The 12,149-nt window shown below is 40.4% G+C and overlaps 1 protein-coding gene across 6 annotated transcripts in view; it reads right to left on the bottom strand.

The window, feature by feature from the left end:
• Positions 1-12,149, bottom strand: part of LOC129768056 (amyloid-beta A4 precursor protein-binding family A member 2) — a 32,648-nt gene that overhangs the window by 2,692 nt on the left and 17,807 nt on the right. For 4 of the 6 annotated variants that reach the window (XM_055769459.1, XM_055769470.1, XM_055769440.1 and 1 more), the window contains 3 exons: positions 11,956-11,986; positions 7,319-7,458; positions 6,129-7,001 (listed from right to left, as the gene is read on the bottom strand). In XM_055769459.1, the coding sequence (XP_055625434.1) occupies positions 6,129-7,001; positions 7,319-7,458; positions 11,956-11,986 (1,044 nt within the window). The remainder of the gene's footprint in view (positions 1-6,128; positions 7,002-7,318; positions 7,459-11,955; positions 11,987-12,149) is intronic. The other 2 variants (XM_055769478.1, XM_055769449.1) reach the window with 1 other exon arrangement.

Raw genomic sequence — 12,149 nt, forward strand, 5'->3', positions numbered from 1 at the left:
GAACTTCTCGGATCACGTCTAAACTGCTTAACTACGCGCTTGTGATCTTTTTCACTGACGGAGCATCCATTTTTGCCGTTCTTCACCTTCCGGTCGATGGTTAGGTTCTCGAAGTATTGTTTTAGTACTCTGCTGACCGTGGATTGGACGATTCCCAGCATCTTACCGATGTCCCGATGTGACAACTCCGGATTCTCGAAATGAGTGCACAGGATTAATTCACGACGCTCTTTTTCGTTCGACGACATTTTTCCAAATTTACGAAAAATTGACAGTGAGCATGGCCAACGTGATCTATACACTCTTATCTGATTATAAGCGAAAGCTGAAGATATAATTCCTAAAAATTAAATTTCTACAGCGTTTTTTCCGTGATGCAATTTGATGTGAATTCCGGGATTTTTCAACAGATGACGCCACTGAAAATAAACAGGACTCATTTCCAGCTTATGTGTGAAGTTCCATATTTCGTTTATTTGTTCACAAACTACAGTTGTTTAAGTGTCACTACCTGAGCATTCGTATAGAAAATGGAACAAGAAGAATATCGTATTTTGACCAAACATTGTTTTTTGACGCGAAAAACTCCTGAACAATCAATGCAGTGGTTGACGAAACGTTATTCCACTTCTGCTCCTTCGATAACAACAGTTTGTCGGTAGTTTACTGAATTTAAAACAGGTCGTTCGAGCACCGCAGATGCACCTCGTTCTGGCCAAAAGAAGTTACGAATCCAGAAATCGTAAAACAAGTGCATCGACTCGTTTTGAACGATAGTAAAGTGAACTTGCGCGAGTTAGCTGAGAATACATTTTGCACGACATTTTGGACACGAAAAAGCTTATCTGCGCGATGAATGCCGCGATTGCTGACTGGCGACCGAAAACAGTGGCGCGTTGATGATTCAACAGCCGCTTCGGCGTTGTTGAAGCGTAATCGAGTAGACTTCTTTCGACGTTTTGTAACAATGGATGAAACGTGGATCTATTACCACACTCCTGAGTCGAATAAGCAGTTTGCAGGGTGGCACTGAGGCATATTTCGAATACTTAGATGTTTCGTACTATAGAAAGGGAATCGAAATGTCGGGAACTCGCTATAATAAGTGTATTGCCCTCGAAGGAAACTAACCACCATAAATACATTTATTGTACCTCAAAACCTCCTCCATAATTCGGTTTCATTTGCTTGATTAATCCTCGAGTAATGCAGAAATTTGCGTTTCATTTGTATGGCAGCAGACACAACGCACCCCCCTAGAGAGGGGGTGGAGTGTCTAACCACCATAAAAAACATTTATTGTACCCTAAAACCTCCATATGTCTAATTTGGTTTCATTTGCTTGATTAATTCTCGAGTAATGCAGAAATATGTGTTTCATTTGTATGACAGCCCCCTCTAAGAGAGGGGGGTGCATTGTCTTACTACCATAGAAAAAAATATTGCACCCTAAAACCTCCATATGCCAAATTTCGTTTTATTTGCTTGATTAATTTTCGAGTAATGTAGAAATTTTGGTTTCAAATTTCTCGTTTTAGCCATTCTTCCATTCGCCGCTCTCGTAAATGGTGACCGAATGATGACGTAATTTTCCATGTATCAATTGTAACCGTTGGTTCCAGGCGCAGTTTGGGTTCCACCCAAATTCCAAATATATATAAAAATAAATGCATTCCTAGCTGCCGGTTGCTGGATGATATTGTCCCACTCACAAACGGTTTGAGTCCTGGGTAAACAACGACCACCGCGATTCACTGTCTAGTTGACCTATCGTCAATGAACGGGGTTGCTAACTAGGAAGAGAAAAAACATTGTTCGCCCCACACATACAAAAAACCAGAAACTCGGAAAGAAAAACCAGCGCCGGCAAACGACTTCAACCAATCAAGGAAGTAAGAAGTGCGCGCCGGAACTAATTGAATTGCAAAGAGGTGGGAGAGGAATACATAGAGAAAGTTCAAAGATTAGTCGAAATTATGAATTGAAAAAGTTATATGTAGTCATGTTTGACAGAAATTTGGAATAAAGTAAAGGTTTTTTAATGAAAAGAAAGGTCAGACAAAAAAAAGAGGAGAGAAGAAGTAGAAACTGAAAAATATAACGTGTGATCTTGTGTGGTTTTTTCCACAGCTGAGGGAGCCGTTTAGCTGCGTCCGGAATCTGAGAGAAGAGGCACGCGCAAAAGATGGTGATCTTCTGGGTTTTGTTCGTCTACAATATCCGCCATTGCGAGCAGGTGTGAATAAAGGCATGCAAAATGTGGAATTCGGCAAACCCGCTCACGAGCCAGCAGCACCAATCAGCTGGATAGAACACAGAGACACAGTCCACGTCACCTTTACCGCAAGTATAACGCATGAAAAATTGTGACGTCACAGGGTAAATGAAGAAACGATAGCAAAACAGGAAATAGGTAAAATAGGGATAGATGAAAAAGGAAAGTGAAGGAAGAAAGAATAAAGCGAGAAGGAAAATTGTATTAATTAAAATATAATTGTGTTCCTCTGTTACCACTGTCCCTGGTTTGTATTCGTTTTCCGGACTCGAAAGGAGTCGTCAGCCCTCGTCCTCAATCGGTCGGAAGTGAGAGTTAGCTCTGTACGACCTTTGAGCGGTGTAAGCGTGTGGGCTTAGCAAGTAGCCCTACAGGGGCGTAAAGTCCTCTGGGTGTGTAAAATACACGAAAGTGCTCCTGTTTGCTATAAAAGGAAGTTTGAAGGTAGCCGGCTTAAGAATAAGCGACCCTGAGAGCCCTATTTCTATCCTTAGAGTTACACATTTATTGCTTTGCACTTGTCTGTGCAGCGATCATCTCTATAGTTAGAACGGACGAAATTCACGACTCAAACTTGTATGCAGGCATCGAAAATGGTGTGCGATGTTTGATACAGCTTGGATATGCAATCAACAGGCTTTGTTCCTCGCTTCGTATACCTCTTTGCCAGCTGAACGGAGTGATATGATAATCACTTTAATCGAAAAATAGAATCTGCAAAAGCTTGCTACTTATTGACTCAAAAAAAATTTCAATCGCTTCAAAACTGCTTCGAAAACAGGCTGGCGTTCGCTCGGAAATCCATTTTCAATATTATGGCGCCGGTCAGCCCAAACAGGATTTCTAAATCAGGAATTATTTCCATTCTGGATGTCTTTCTGGTGCACCCGTGGCCAAGTGGTTAGCGTCTCACATTATCATGCCGGGTGTTCGGGTTCGATTCACGTTCTGGCCGGAGGATTTTTCGTCAAGGAAATTTTCTTCGACATGCACTGTGGTCACGCATATTCAAGAGCTTGCCCCTCGGAATACATTCAAGGCGTGTTATTTGGCTTAAGAAATCTCAACTAAGTATTAATAAATGACGCTAGTTAATGCATACGTTGAGACGGCAAAAGTTCCACAGGGAACATTCAAGAAGAAGAAGATGTCTTTCTGACGAATATGGCGAATATATCTCCGAGGATCCTGTCGGGTTTGAGGAGGTATCATCCGACCATCATCAGCCGCTGGAATCCCTGTAGTAGTCGATCAGCATCGCTCGCGACAGTGAATATCGACACCACATTCAAAGCCCTTCTGATTCATGACCAACACTCTGAAGAAAAGCGCAAGCCCATTCCTACACTTGTCTCGTCTAGGGGTTCATGATCATCTTTTGATCACACCCATCGAGAAAGTGAACGCGCTGGGACAACACAGGCGTGAGATGAGGAAGGCCTCGCCCAATTTTTGCTCGTATGAAAAACATTTATTAATAATGACTAATCACTCTCAAGACGGGTCTATGGTACTAGGTGAGGCCGTTTCGTCACTAAGTTGGTTAGGGGAGCGGTATATGAAAACAGCACGGAAGAAAGTAGAAGGGGAATTATTTGCTTGTAGCGTGAAAGAGACAGACTGATCACGAGCGACCTTCGGCAATAGCGTATTGTGTTTTGTTTACAAACAAAACACAGTAGACTTCCAAGATGGCTGAAGAGTGGTTTTAGCAAGTTGGCCCACCTTAGTATATACTTCTAGGCGCCTTGATCACTCTCACTCGGGCCACGAACTCAGCAGCGTTGTAAGACTTTCATACTGACACTCAAAACAAGCACTGCACAATATTCAATCAAATATCACATCCATTGGGAATACACCTTCGTCGAAAGAAGAACCGCTAGCGGGAAGAACCCAGGATCCGATCCAATGCAACGGGAGTGAGTATTAGAAAATCCGAATTCATTTCGGTAGATCCGGAAATTCCAAGTTCTCCCTTACCCTACCCTCTCCTCTCTTTCCTTCACCAACTAGTTCTGCCAGACCAGACTCCTTGAAGACGTGCTACCACCAGATCGCGTATAGTCGCATCCCCTCAGTTGTGCGTCGACGTAATCTGGCCTGCGAAAGTGTCGGATAAAGGGCTTTTCCCTCCCACCTGCGATTGAAACATGCCCTGGAAGCCACATTTGATGGCTCCTGAGAAAAAAAAATTTCCTCTAAATGACAAACCAGCACATTTTTAGAGCCACATACGTATTTCCGAGCAGGAATCCACTTTGAACGTTAATAATTATTTTTCTGCCCAACGAAGTGGTTCGGTTATCATTTTATTCGAAAGGGAATAGGTCTAAGAGTTATATGTTTGCTACTTATTGCCCCGACAAACCAGTTTCAAAAGCATAAAATAGCTCCGAAAACACTATTGGAAACACACAAATTTGTATATAAGCGGGTGCCCGGAAATCCATTTAGTTATAATTGGGAAATTGATGTAGAGTGCCCTCGCTCGCTCACCAAAGCACTATTTCTCGTTTCTATTCCACTAAATGTTAAATACAGAGAATGTTTCACCATATCAAAGAGGCCGCATTGTTTGATAAAAGTAACAGTGCCAATGTTGAATGTTCACGAAAGCTTTGAGTAGATTAGTGCGAAAGCTCACATGTGTTCCGTACATCGTTGGTTTTCATACCGTTAGAGGCAAGGAGTTTGTGTACTGAATCGCACGTAGAGGTTGAGGCACAGAGGCACTGTAAGGGCTCGGCAATGTCATATTCGATTGAGGATAATCAGGGGACTATGAAGAAATTCGATTTCGTATTCAATGGGAAAATAGTTTTCTCCGTCAACATGTCTCAACAATCATTCGGATGTTTAGTTGCTATCTCACTGTGACTTGCTATCTATTGAAGTGACTCCTCCCAGAATGAATTCATTTCTCTTTCTTTCATGTATCACGTACGCATGTATCGATGTTTGAGTTCAACCTGGTTTGACATATACTACAGGCGAGCTTGTTAGTATCGTACACGAAAATTACTCACTCATATAAAATAGCGTGCAGTGTTGTGTTCAGAAACGCTGACAAATTTGTGAATTTTGTTGATATAAACCCTCTTTTCTGTGTGTTTTTTTTTCACAAAATTGAACTCGGAGACAAAGTGAACTAAAATTTTGTTTAGAATTCCTCCCAAACTGCACGCTATTTATTAATACTAACGGGAGGACCTTTATAGCATACCCGGTAACTGTCTAAGTTCGTTGGTTTGAGTTCACGGTGGGTAAACAATGAAGCCGTCCAATAATGGTTTAACTACTTTTTTGCATCAGAAATCAAGTTTTCGTTTCACTTTATATGGGCGTTAAAATACGATTGTGTACGCGGGTAACGCGATTCGTGTCAGGAGGAGTAGAAGTGTGGATTGAAGGCAGGTTGAATGTAGGATGAATGTTGACGGCAAATGCCGAAGTAGTCCTAGTCGAAGCGAAGCTACTGAGAGGAGAGTCGATTTTCATTTTTCATCTTCGAAGATTCCGGGCCCTGTTTTTAAGTGTTATTTCCGAATAAGCTTTAAACAGTACATACTTTCTCCATATAGCCCCAATAATAACCAGAAACATTGCGACAGACGCCAAATCAATCGAACCAACCGATTCTGAGTGATATTTTTTTGAAAATTTTCAAGCAATTGAGCGAGGATTCTCAAAAGTAAGGCTAGAGTCAAAATGGCAAACCGATGATGCAAATTGTCTTTTTTGAATCATAAAGAATGCTTCGGCAAAATTTGAAGCAAATAAAAAAATACAAAAAAAATCGACCATCCAATTCAAATGGAATCGCTCAATTCCATAATTTCGTTCCACTTACCACTCCATTCTGCACGCTGAACCCGAGCTGATACTTCGTATTTGGTCGCTTGATTCGCACCTCCACCACAGGCGCACACGGTACAACGGTAAACTTCACAGCCGTCTGATTCTTTGTGTTCTTAATGTAACCCTGGCAGGTGGACAGTGGCAGTCCCACCAAACTCAACCCGTTGATCGCTATAATCTGGTCGCCAATGTTCAACTGGCCGCACCTGGCTGCCGCCCCTGTGGACGCCAAATTCGCTATCACCACTGTTGGTAGCATCGATCCCCAGCCCGACTCAACGATCACAACCCCCAGTATTTCCCCTTTCGCTTTCGGCACCACAACCTCCTTCTGCAGCTCCTTCTTGGCGAATATCTCCAACTCATCCCCGAATATCTCCTGACTATTGAGCACCTCCTGGTAGTCCATTTCCTTCATAAAACTATGATCCTCAATTCCGTTCGCCTTCAGGAACTCCATGTAGGCCACCTGGAAGGCCTGCCCGATCGACTGGGCGATAAATTGGGCCTCCTCGCTCTCGAACACGTGGCAGATCATTTTAGGCGTCCGGTTACCCCGCGGCAGGGATTTCTTTGGTGGACTACCGCCACTGTCGGTGGCCCCGGTAGTGGTAGTCCCGGCATTGATGGTAGCTTGCACAGCTGTCGCCAACGGAGCCGCCGGATCCCCCGGATCCACATCCTGCGGTACGAAGCGTCTTCGTGCCATCAGAACCACCAGATCTCCGATGTCGGCAATGTAAGAGATGGTGCGCAACGCGTGGTCCATCATGATCTCCTTCAGATCAGTATTGAGCACCATTATTTTTTCCGTCGAAATGAACAGATCCACCTCGGTGCTCGGTTGAGATTCGCCCTCAGGTGCCTGTGGAAAATCGGTAAGCTCTCGTTACTTCCCGTCGACAACCATTGAGATACACAAAATTACTAACTACTCGTATGATATGAAAGTACAGTGAAAAATAGAAAGAAAAAAAACAAACTAGCGTCTTACCAAAGCCTTCGGTTCGATATTCGTGTGTTAGGGGGGGCAAGCGAGCATTTTTCGAAAGAAACATAGCGTTTGATTTGATTAGCGTAACGTAGCAACAACTATCGCTGAGATCACTTTCTCTCTCTCTCTCATGTCAAGAGAAAACGGGATGAAACAAAATGTTGGGTGTTGGGAGGCGAGCGGCTTACCTTAATCCTCGAAACCGCCTCCTCGGCTTGCATCATGCGGGTCGACTTCGTTGGCTGACCCTCGCACACCAGCTGGGTCGAGCCGAGATAGCGCGCTCGGAACAGAACGCCCTCGATCAGTACTGAGGGATTTAGGAGGCCTGCAAGAAGTGGCGCGTTAGTGTTATTATTTGATTGGGGATTGATTTTTGGTGGGGTCTGCTAAGCTGTGTATGTATGCACTGTCGTCTCACAGGAAATTGATACATCGGATCTTACTGCTGGATTTATGGTTTTTCAAGTTTTTTAAAAACTGATAAAAGATTGCAAGGATGTACAATAATCTTAGTGAAGAGGAAGCGGTTATCAACGTCAGAAAATTGTACAGTAGAATCTCGATCCGCGGTGCGGATTATCTTATTGATGATTTTTTTCCGATCAATCGTTCAATTCATGGGAAATCGTGAATTGTTTCCAGGTTAAAAGTGGCGTCAAAGTTCGGCGCATTTTGAGTCAGATGCAAGGAAGTGTTTTACTGCGGTGTTCTTCGGTGAAAAACTAAGCTGAAAATTTGTTCCACATTGGTTGCTGTGGTTGCACAACCGTTCCCGACCCTCACTCAAGGTCCTAGTCAATTCTACCAAATATTTGTAGTGAAGAGTTTCGTTCTTATATTGCTATGTTTGTTCTCGACGGCGAACATTTCATAGTCTTACATTTACAACACGATCGTGTCTTAAGCACAATCCTTCTAATTTTTATCATTTGTATCATTCTTAACCCTTCTGTACTCGCGTGCAAGATCATAACACGTATACTCGCGCACGGTGTCACAGACCGAAAATTGAACTTCTCTGTAATGTTGCCATTGTGTATTTTTCAGGCTTTATTGGCATTTATTCGAAGAAGAGGGTATGATTCAAAACAGAGTAATTTTTGATACTCCAACACAAATAACAGGAGTTCGGCTCCTTTAAACCTATGTAACTGAGCCTGTAAAAATAAACGATTTAAATAAAAAAAAACACACAAATAACGAAATTCGTATTTTTCACTGTCATTAATTAAAAGTAAGCCACCGAATATAATTAATGGAAGTATAAAGAGCTATAAAATAACATAAAAATGTATTAATCGATTGTGGTTTCATTGGAGTAAGAATCGGAACATAGCATAACTGCATGCTCGAAACAAACATATTTTTTACATTACATGCAGTTGTGGCGTGTTTTTTGGTCTTTCTTCGAAGAGAAGAATGTATAACGACCTTCTAGATAATTACCAGATGATAGAGGTTCTGGAATATGAATGTTGCATATTTCTAATATTCTTTGTCTCTGTATTCTTGGTAAACTAAGAATTATTCCCTTTTTTAGATGGGGCATAAAAAGATAATATAAAAGGATTTCTAGTAACTTCCTTTTCTTTTTCTTGTTTTCTTGTCGATATTGTTCATTATAAAAAAAATATCCCCGAAACTGTAATTGTTAAAAATTACCATAAGCCACCGATTAGTTTATAGTTTACTGTTTACAACTCTTCCACAAGTGAAATTCTTTCACAAGTGTGTATATTTGTGACCATTATATTTATCGAATAACTATACGAAAGTCAAACATTTATATTTTGCTTTTGAACGAATGAATCTAACGACGAATAGTTAATATATGGATATACTCGCGTCGGTGTGTCAGACCGGAAGTGTTAAAAAAGTGGCACACGTCCCCTTTGTACCAACACATGCGATACGCTAAACGATGACGAACGACGAATAACGAAGCTAGAGAGAATCGCAAAGTCGTAGTGTTGATATTTTCTGAGAAATGAACGAATTATTGATTTCTCGGTCTGACAGACCAATGCGCGAGTATAGGAGTGTTAATAACAGTGAAAAATTCGAACTTCGTTATTTTTGTTGGAGTATAAAAAATTACTCTGTTATGATGAGGCTGGATTAGATGACTATTAAAACATAATAAAGACGAAGAAAACATATTTTTAGGAGTTTTTTCATTCAATCATACCCTCTTCTTCAAATAAATGCCAATAAAGCCTGAAAAATACACAATGGCAACATTACAGAGAAGTTTAATTTTCGGTCTGTGACACCGTGCGCGAGTATACGTGTTATGATTTTGCACGCGAGTATAGGAGGGTTAATTAAAAGTAAGCAACTGAATATAATTCATGGAAGTATAAAGAGCTATAAAATAACATAAAAATGTATTAATCGATTGTGGTTTCATTGGAGTAAGAATCGGAACATAGCATAACTGCATGCTCGAAGTAAACATATTTTTTTTACATTTCATGCAGTTGTTGCGGGTTTTTCGGGTTTTTTTTTATCAAATGAAGAATGTATAACGTATTGTAGATAATTACTAGATGATAAAGGTTCTGGAATATAAAGTTTGCATATTTCTAATATTCTTTGTCTCTTAATTCTTGGTAAACTAAGAATTAATGCCTTTTTTAGATGGGGCATACAGGTTATTTGTAGGAACGTCCTTTTCTTTTTCTTGTTTTCTTGTAGATATTGTTCATTATAAAAAAAATATCCCCGAAACTGTAACTGTTCAAAATTACCATAAGCCACTGATTAGTTTATAGTTTACTGTTCACAATTCTTCCACAAGTGAAATTCTTTCACAAGTGTGTATATGTATGACCATTATATTTAGCGAATAACTATACGAAAGTCAAATATTCATATTTTGCTTTTGAACGTATGAATCTAACGACGAATAGTTAATATATGGATCCGTTCAATCCAGTTACAAAAGGGACTGAAATCAAATAAGAATAGTCCGGTCATTATCTTATGCATTATATTCAATAAATATTCCACGCCACTATCATTAATTTATACATTTCATTCAACAATATTCTAGAATATGAAAAATGGCATTTGTCCAAAAAAGTTACTCCTATACTCGCGTCGGTGTGTCAGACCGAAAGTGTTAAAAAAAGTCGCCTTTGTACCAACACATGCGATACGCTAAACTATTGCGAACGACGAATAACGAAGCTAGAGATAATCGCAAAGTCGTAGTGTTGATATTTTCTGAGAAATGAACGAATTATTGATTTCTCGGTCTGACAGACCAATGCGCGAGTATAGGAGTGTTAATGCTCGAGTAATGCAGAAATTTGAGTTTCATTTGTATGGTAGCCCCCCCTTAGAGAGGAGGGTGGAGTGTCTAACCACCATAGAAACATTTATTGCACCCTAGAACCTCCATATGCATAATTTGGTTTCATTTGCTTGATTAATTCTCGAGCAATGCAGACATTTGTGTTTCATTTGTATGACAGCCCCCCTTAAGAGAGGGGGGAGGATTATCTAACCACCATAGAATCATTTATTGCACCCTAAAACCTCCACATGCCAAATTTCGTTTCGTTTGCTTGATTAATTCTCGAGTAATGTAGAAATTTGTGTTTCATTTGTATGGCAGACGAACACCCAAACACACCCCCCCCCCCCCCCGCCCTTAAATCTATCACAATCTTGTTCAACGATGTTTGTGATAGATTTATTCTGAGTGACAGGCTCTAAAATCAATGCTCCATTAACCATTTTGAATTAATATTCATGCAAATGGTGTTAGTTTTATAACGAAACAAACAAGAGGGTGCGCTTGATGGATTTTTATGTGTATCGTATGATGTTTCGACGCGGTCAGGACAACGTAATTCTACGATGTCGTGAGCTGTGCCAACAATTCATGGTCGACATGTACGCGAAACAGAAAGGGAAAGCGAAATAAAGAAGAATCCATTCATTATCATGAGCAACGCCGACACAGTCTTTGCTATTGCCAGGCCAAAAAGCAATGCATTGTTATGACATTACAGCACGTGTGTTCAAACAAAAAATTGAAGTGCATATTTTGCTTCGCGTTACGGTTCGGTACAACAACCTTGCATTGTTATGACATTACAGCACGTGTGTTCAAACAAAAAATTGAAGTGCATATTTTGCTTCGCGTTACGGTTCGGTACAACTTGTACCTTCAAACTTCTCAAACTAGCCCTTTCCATTGTTTTTTGAACAAATAATTGCTAGACTCTTGTCATTTATTTTCGCCGCGTCTCTCGATGACAACTTCATTTATTCACGAACATTATCCGCAAAAACGAGTTCCATGGCAATTCTTGAGACTCTCCCGAATTTTTGCCATTGAGTGCTGAAAATCGAGATTGTACTGTAGTTTCTAACCAAGATAATTCGTTCATGAGGAATTTCGCTTTCCTATAATAAACGATGATTTTCGCATTCTTGGCAACCTCTTTGGTAAAAACAATTTCCACTATGGAAAACTTGAAAAACCTTCACGGGGACATGTCTCCGATGGAAACGGGTAATGTCATGTTCAATACGAGTTCACAAATAAAAGTTTCAGAAAAATGACAATACACAGCGACATACGCGTACATCGATTTATATTTGAGGGAACACTTACAACATCGTGACACGGGTGATGGGTCAACATCCAAGGGGTAAAAGGGTAAGGCGTGCGAAAGAGAATCAATTTTTTTATGATACACAAATATGATGGACGGAAACAAGAACAAGTAAACATGTATTCTCTTTGGTTGTTTTGACGAATGATAACAACAATGTGAGTTGGTCATGGGAAACCGCAGTTACTTACCTTCCTTTGTTTTGCTTTTGCCTTTTTTGTCCTGTAAAAGAAAGGGAAAAATATGAAGATATTTAATATAATTAAAAATAGGATTGCAAGCCATGACGGAAAGTTTAATGCGATATTTAGATTGGTCTCAACTTTCGTTCGGTACTAAAAGTTTAAAGGCTCTTTAAAACAAATAATGGAATTCGTTCGGTTAT

The sequence above is a fragment of the Toxorhynchites rutilus genome, chromosome 1 (assembly GCF_029784135.1).
Source record: "Toxorhynchites rutilus septentrionalis strain SRP chromosome 1, ASM2978413v1, whole genome shotgun sequence".
NCBI lineage: Eukaryota > Metazoa > Arthropoda > Insecta > Diptera > Culicidae > Toxorhynchites > Toxorhynchites rutilus.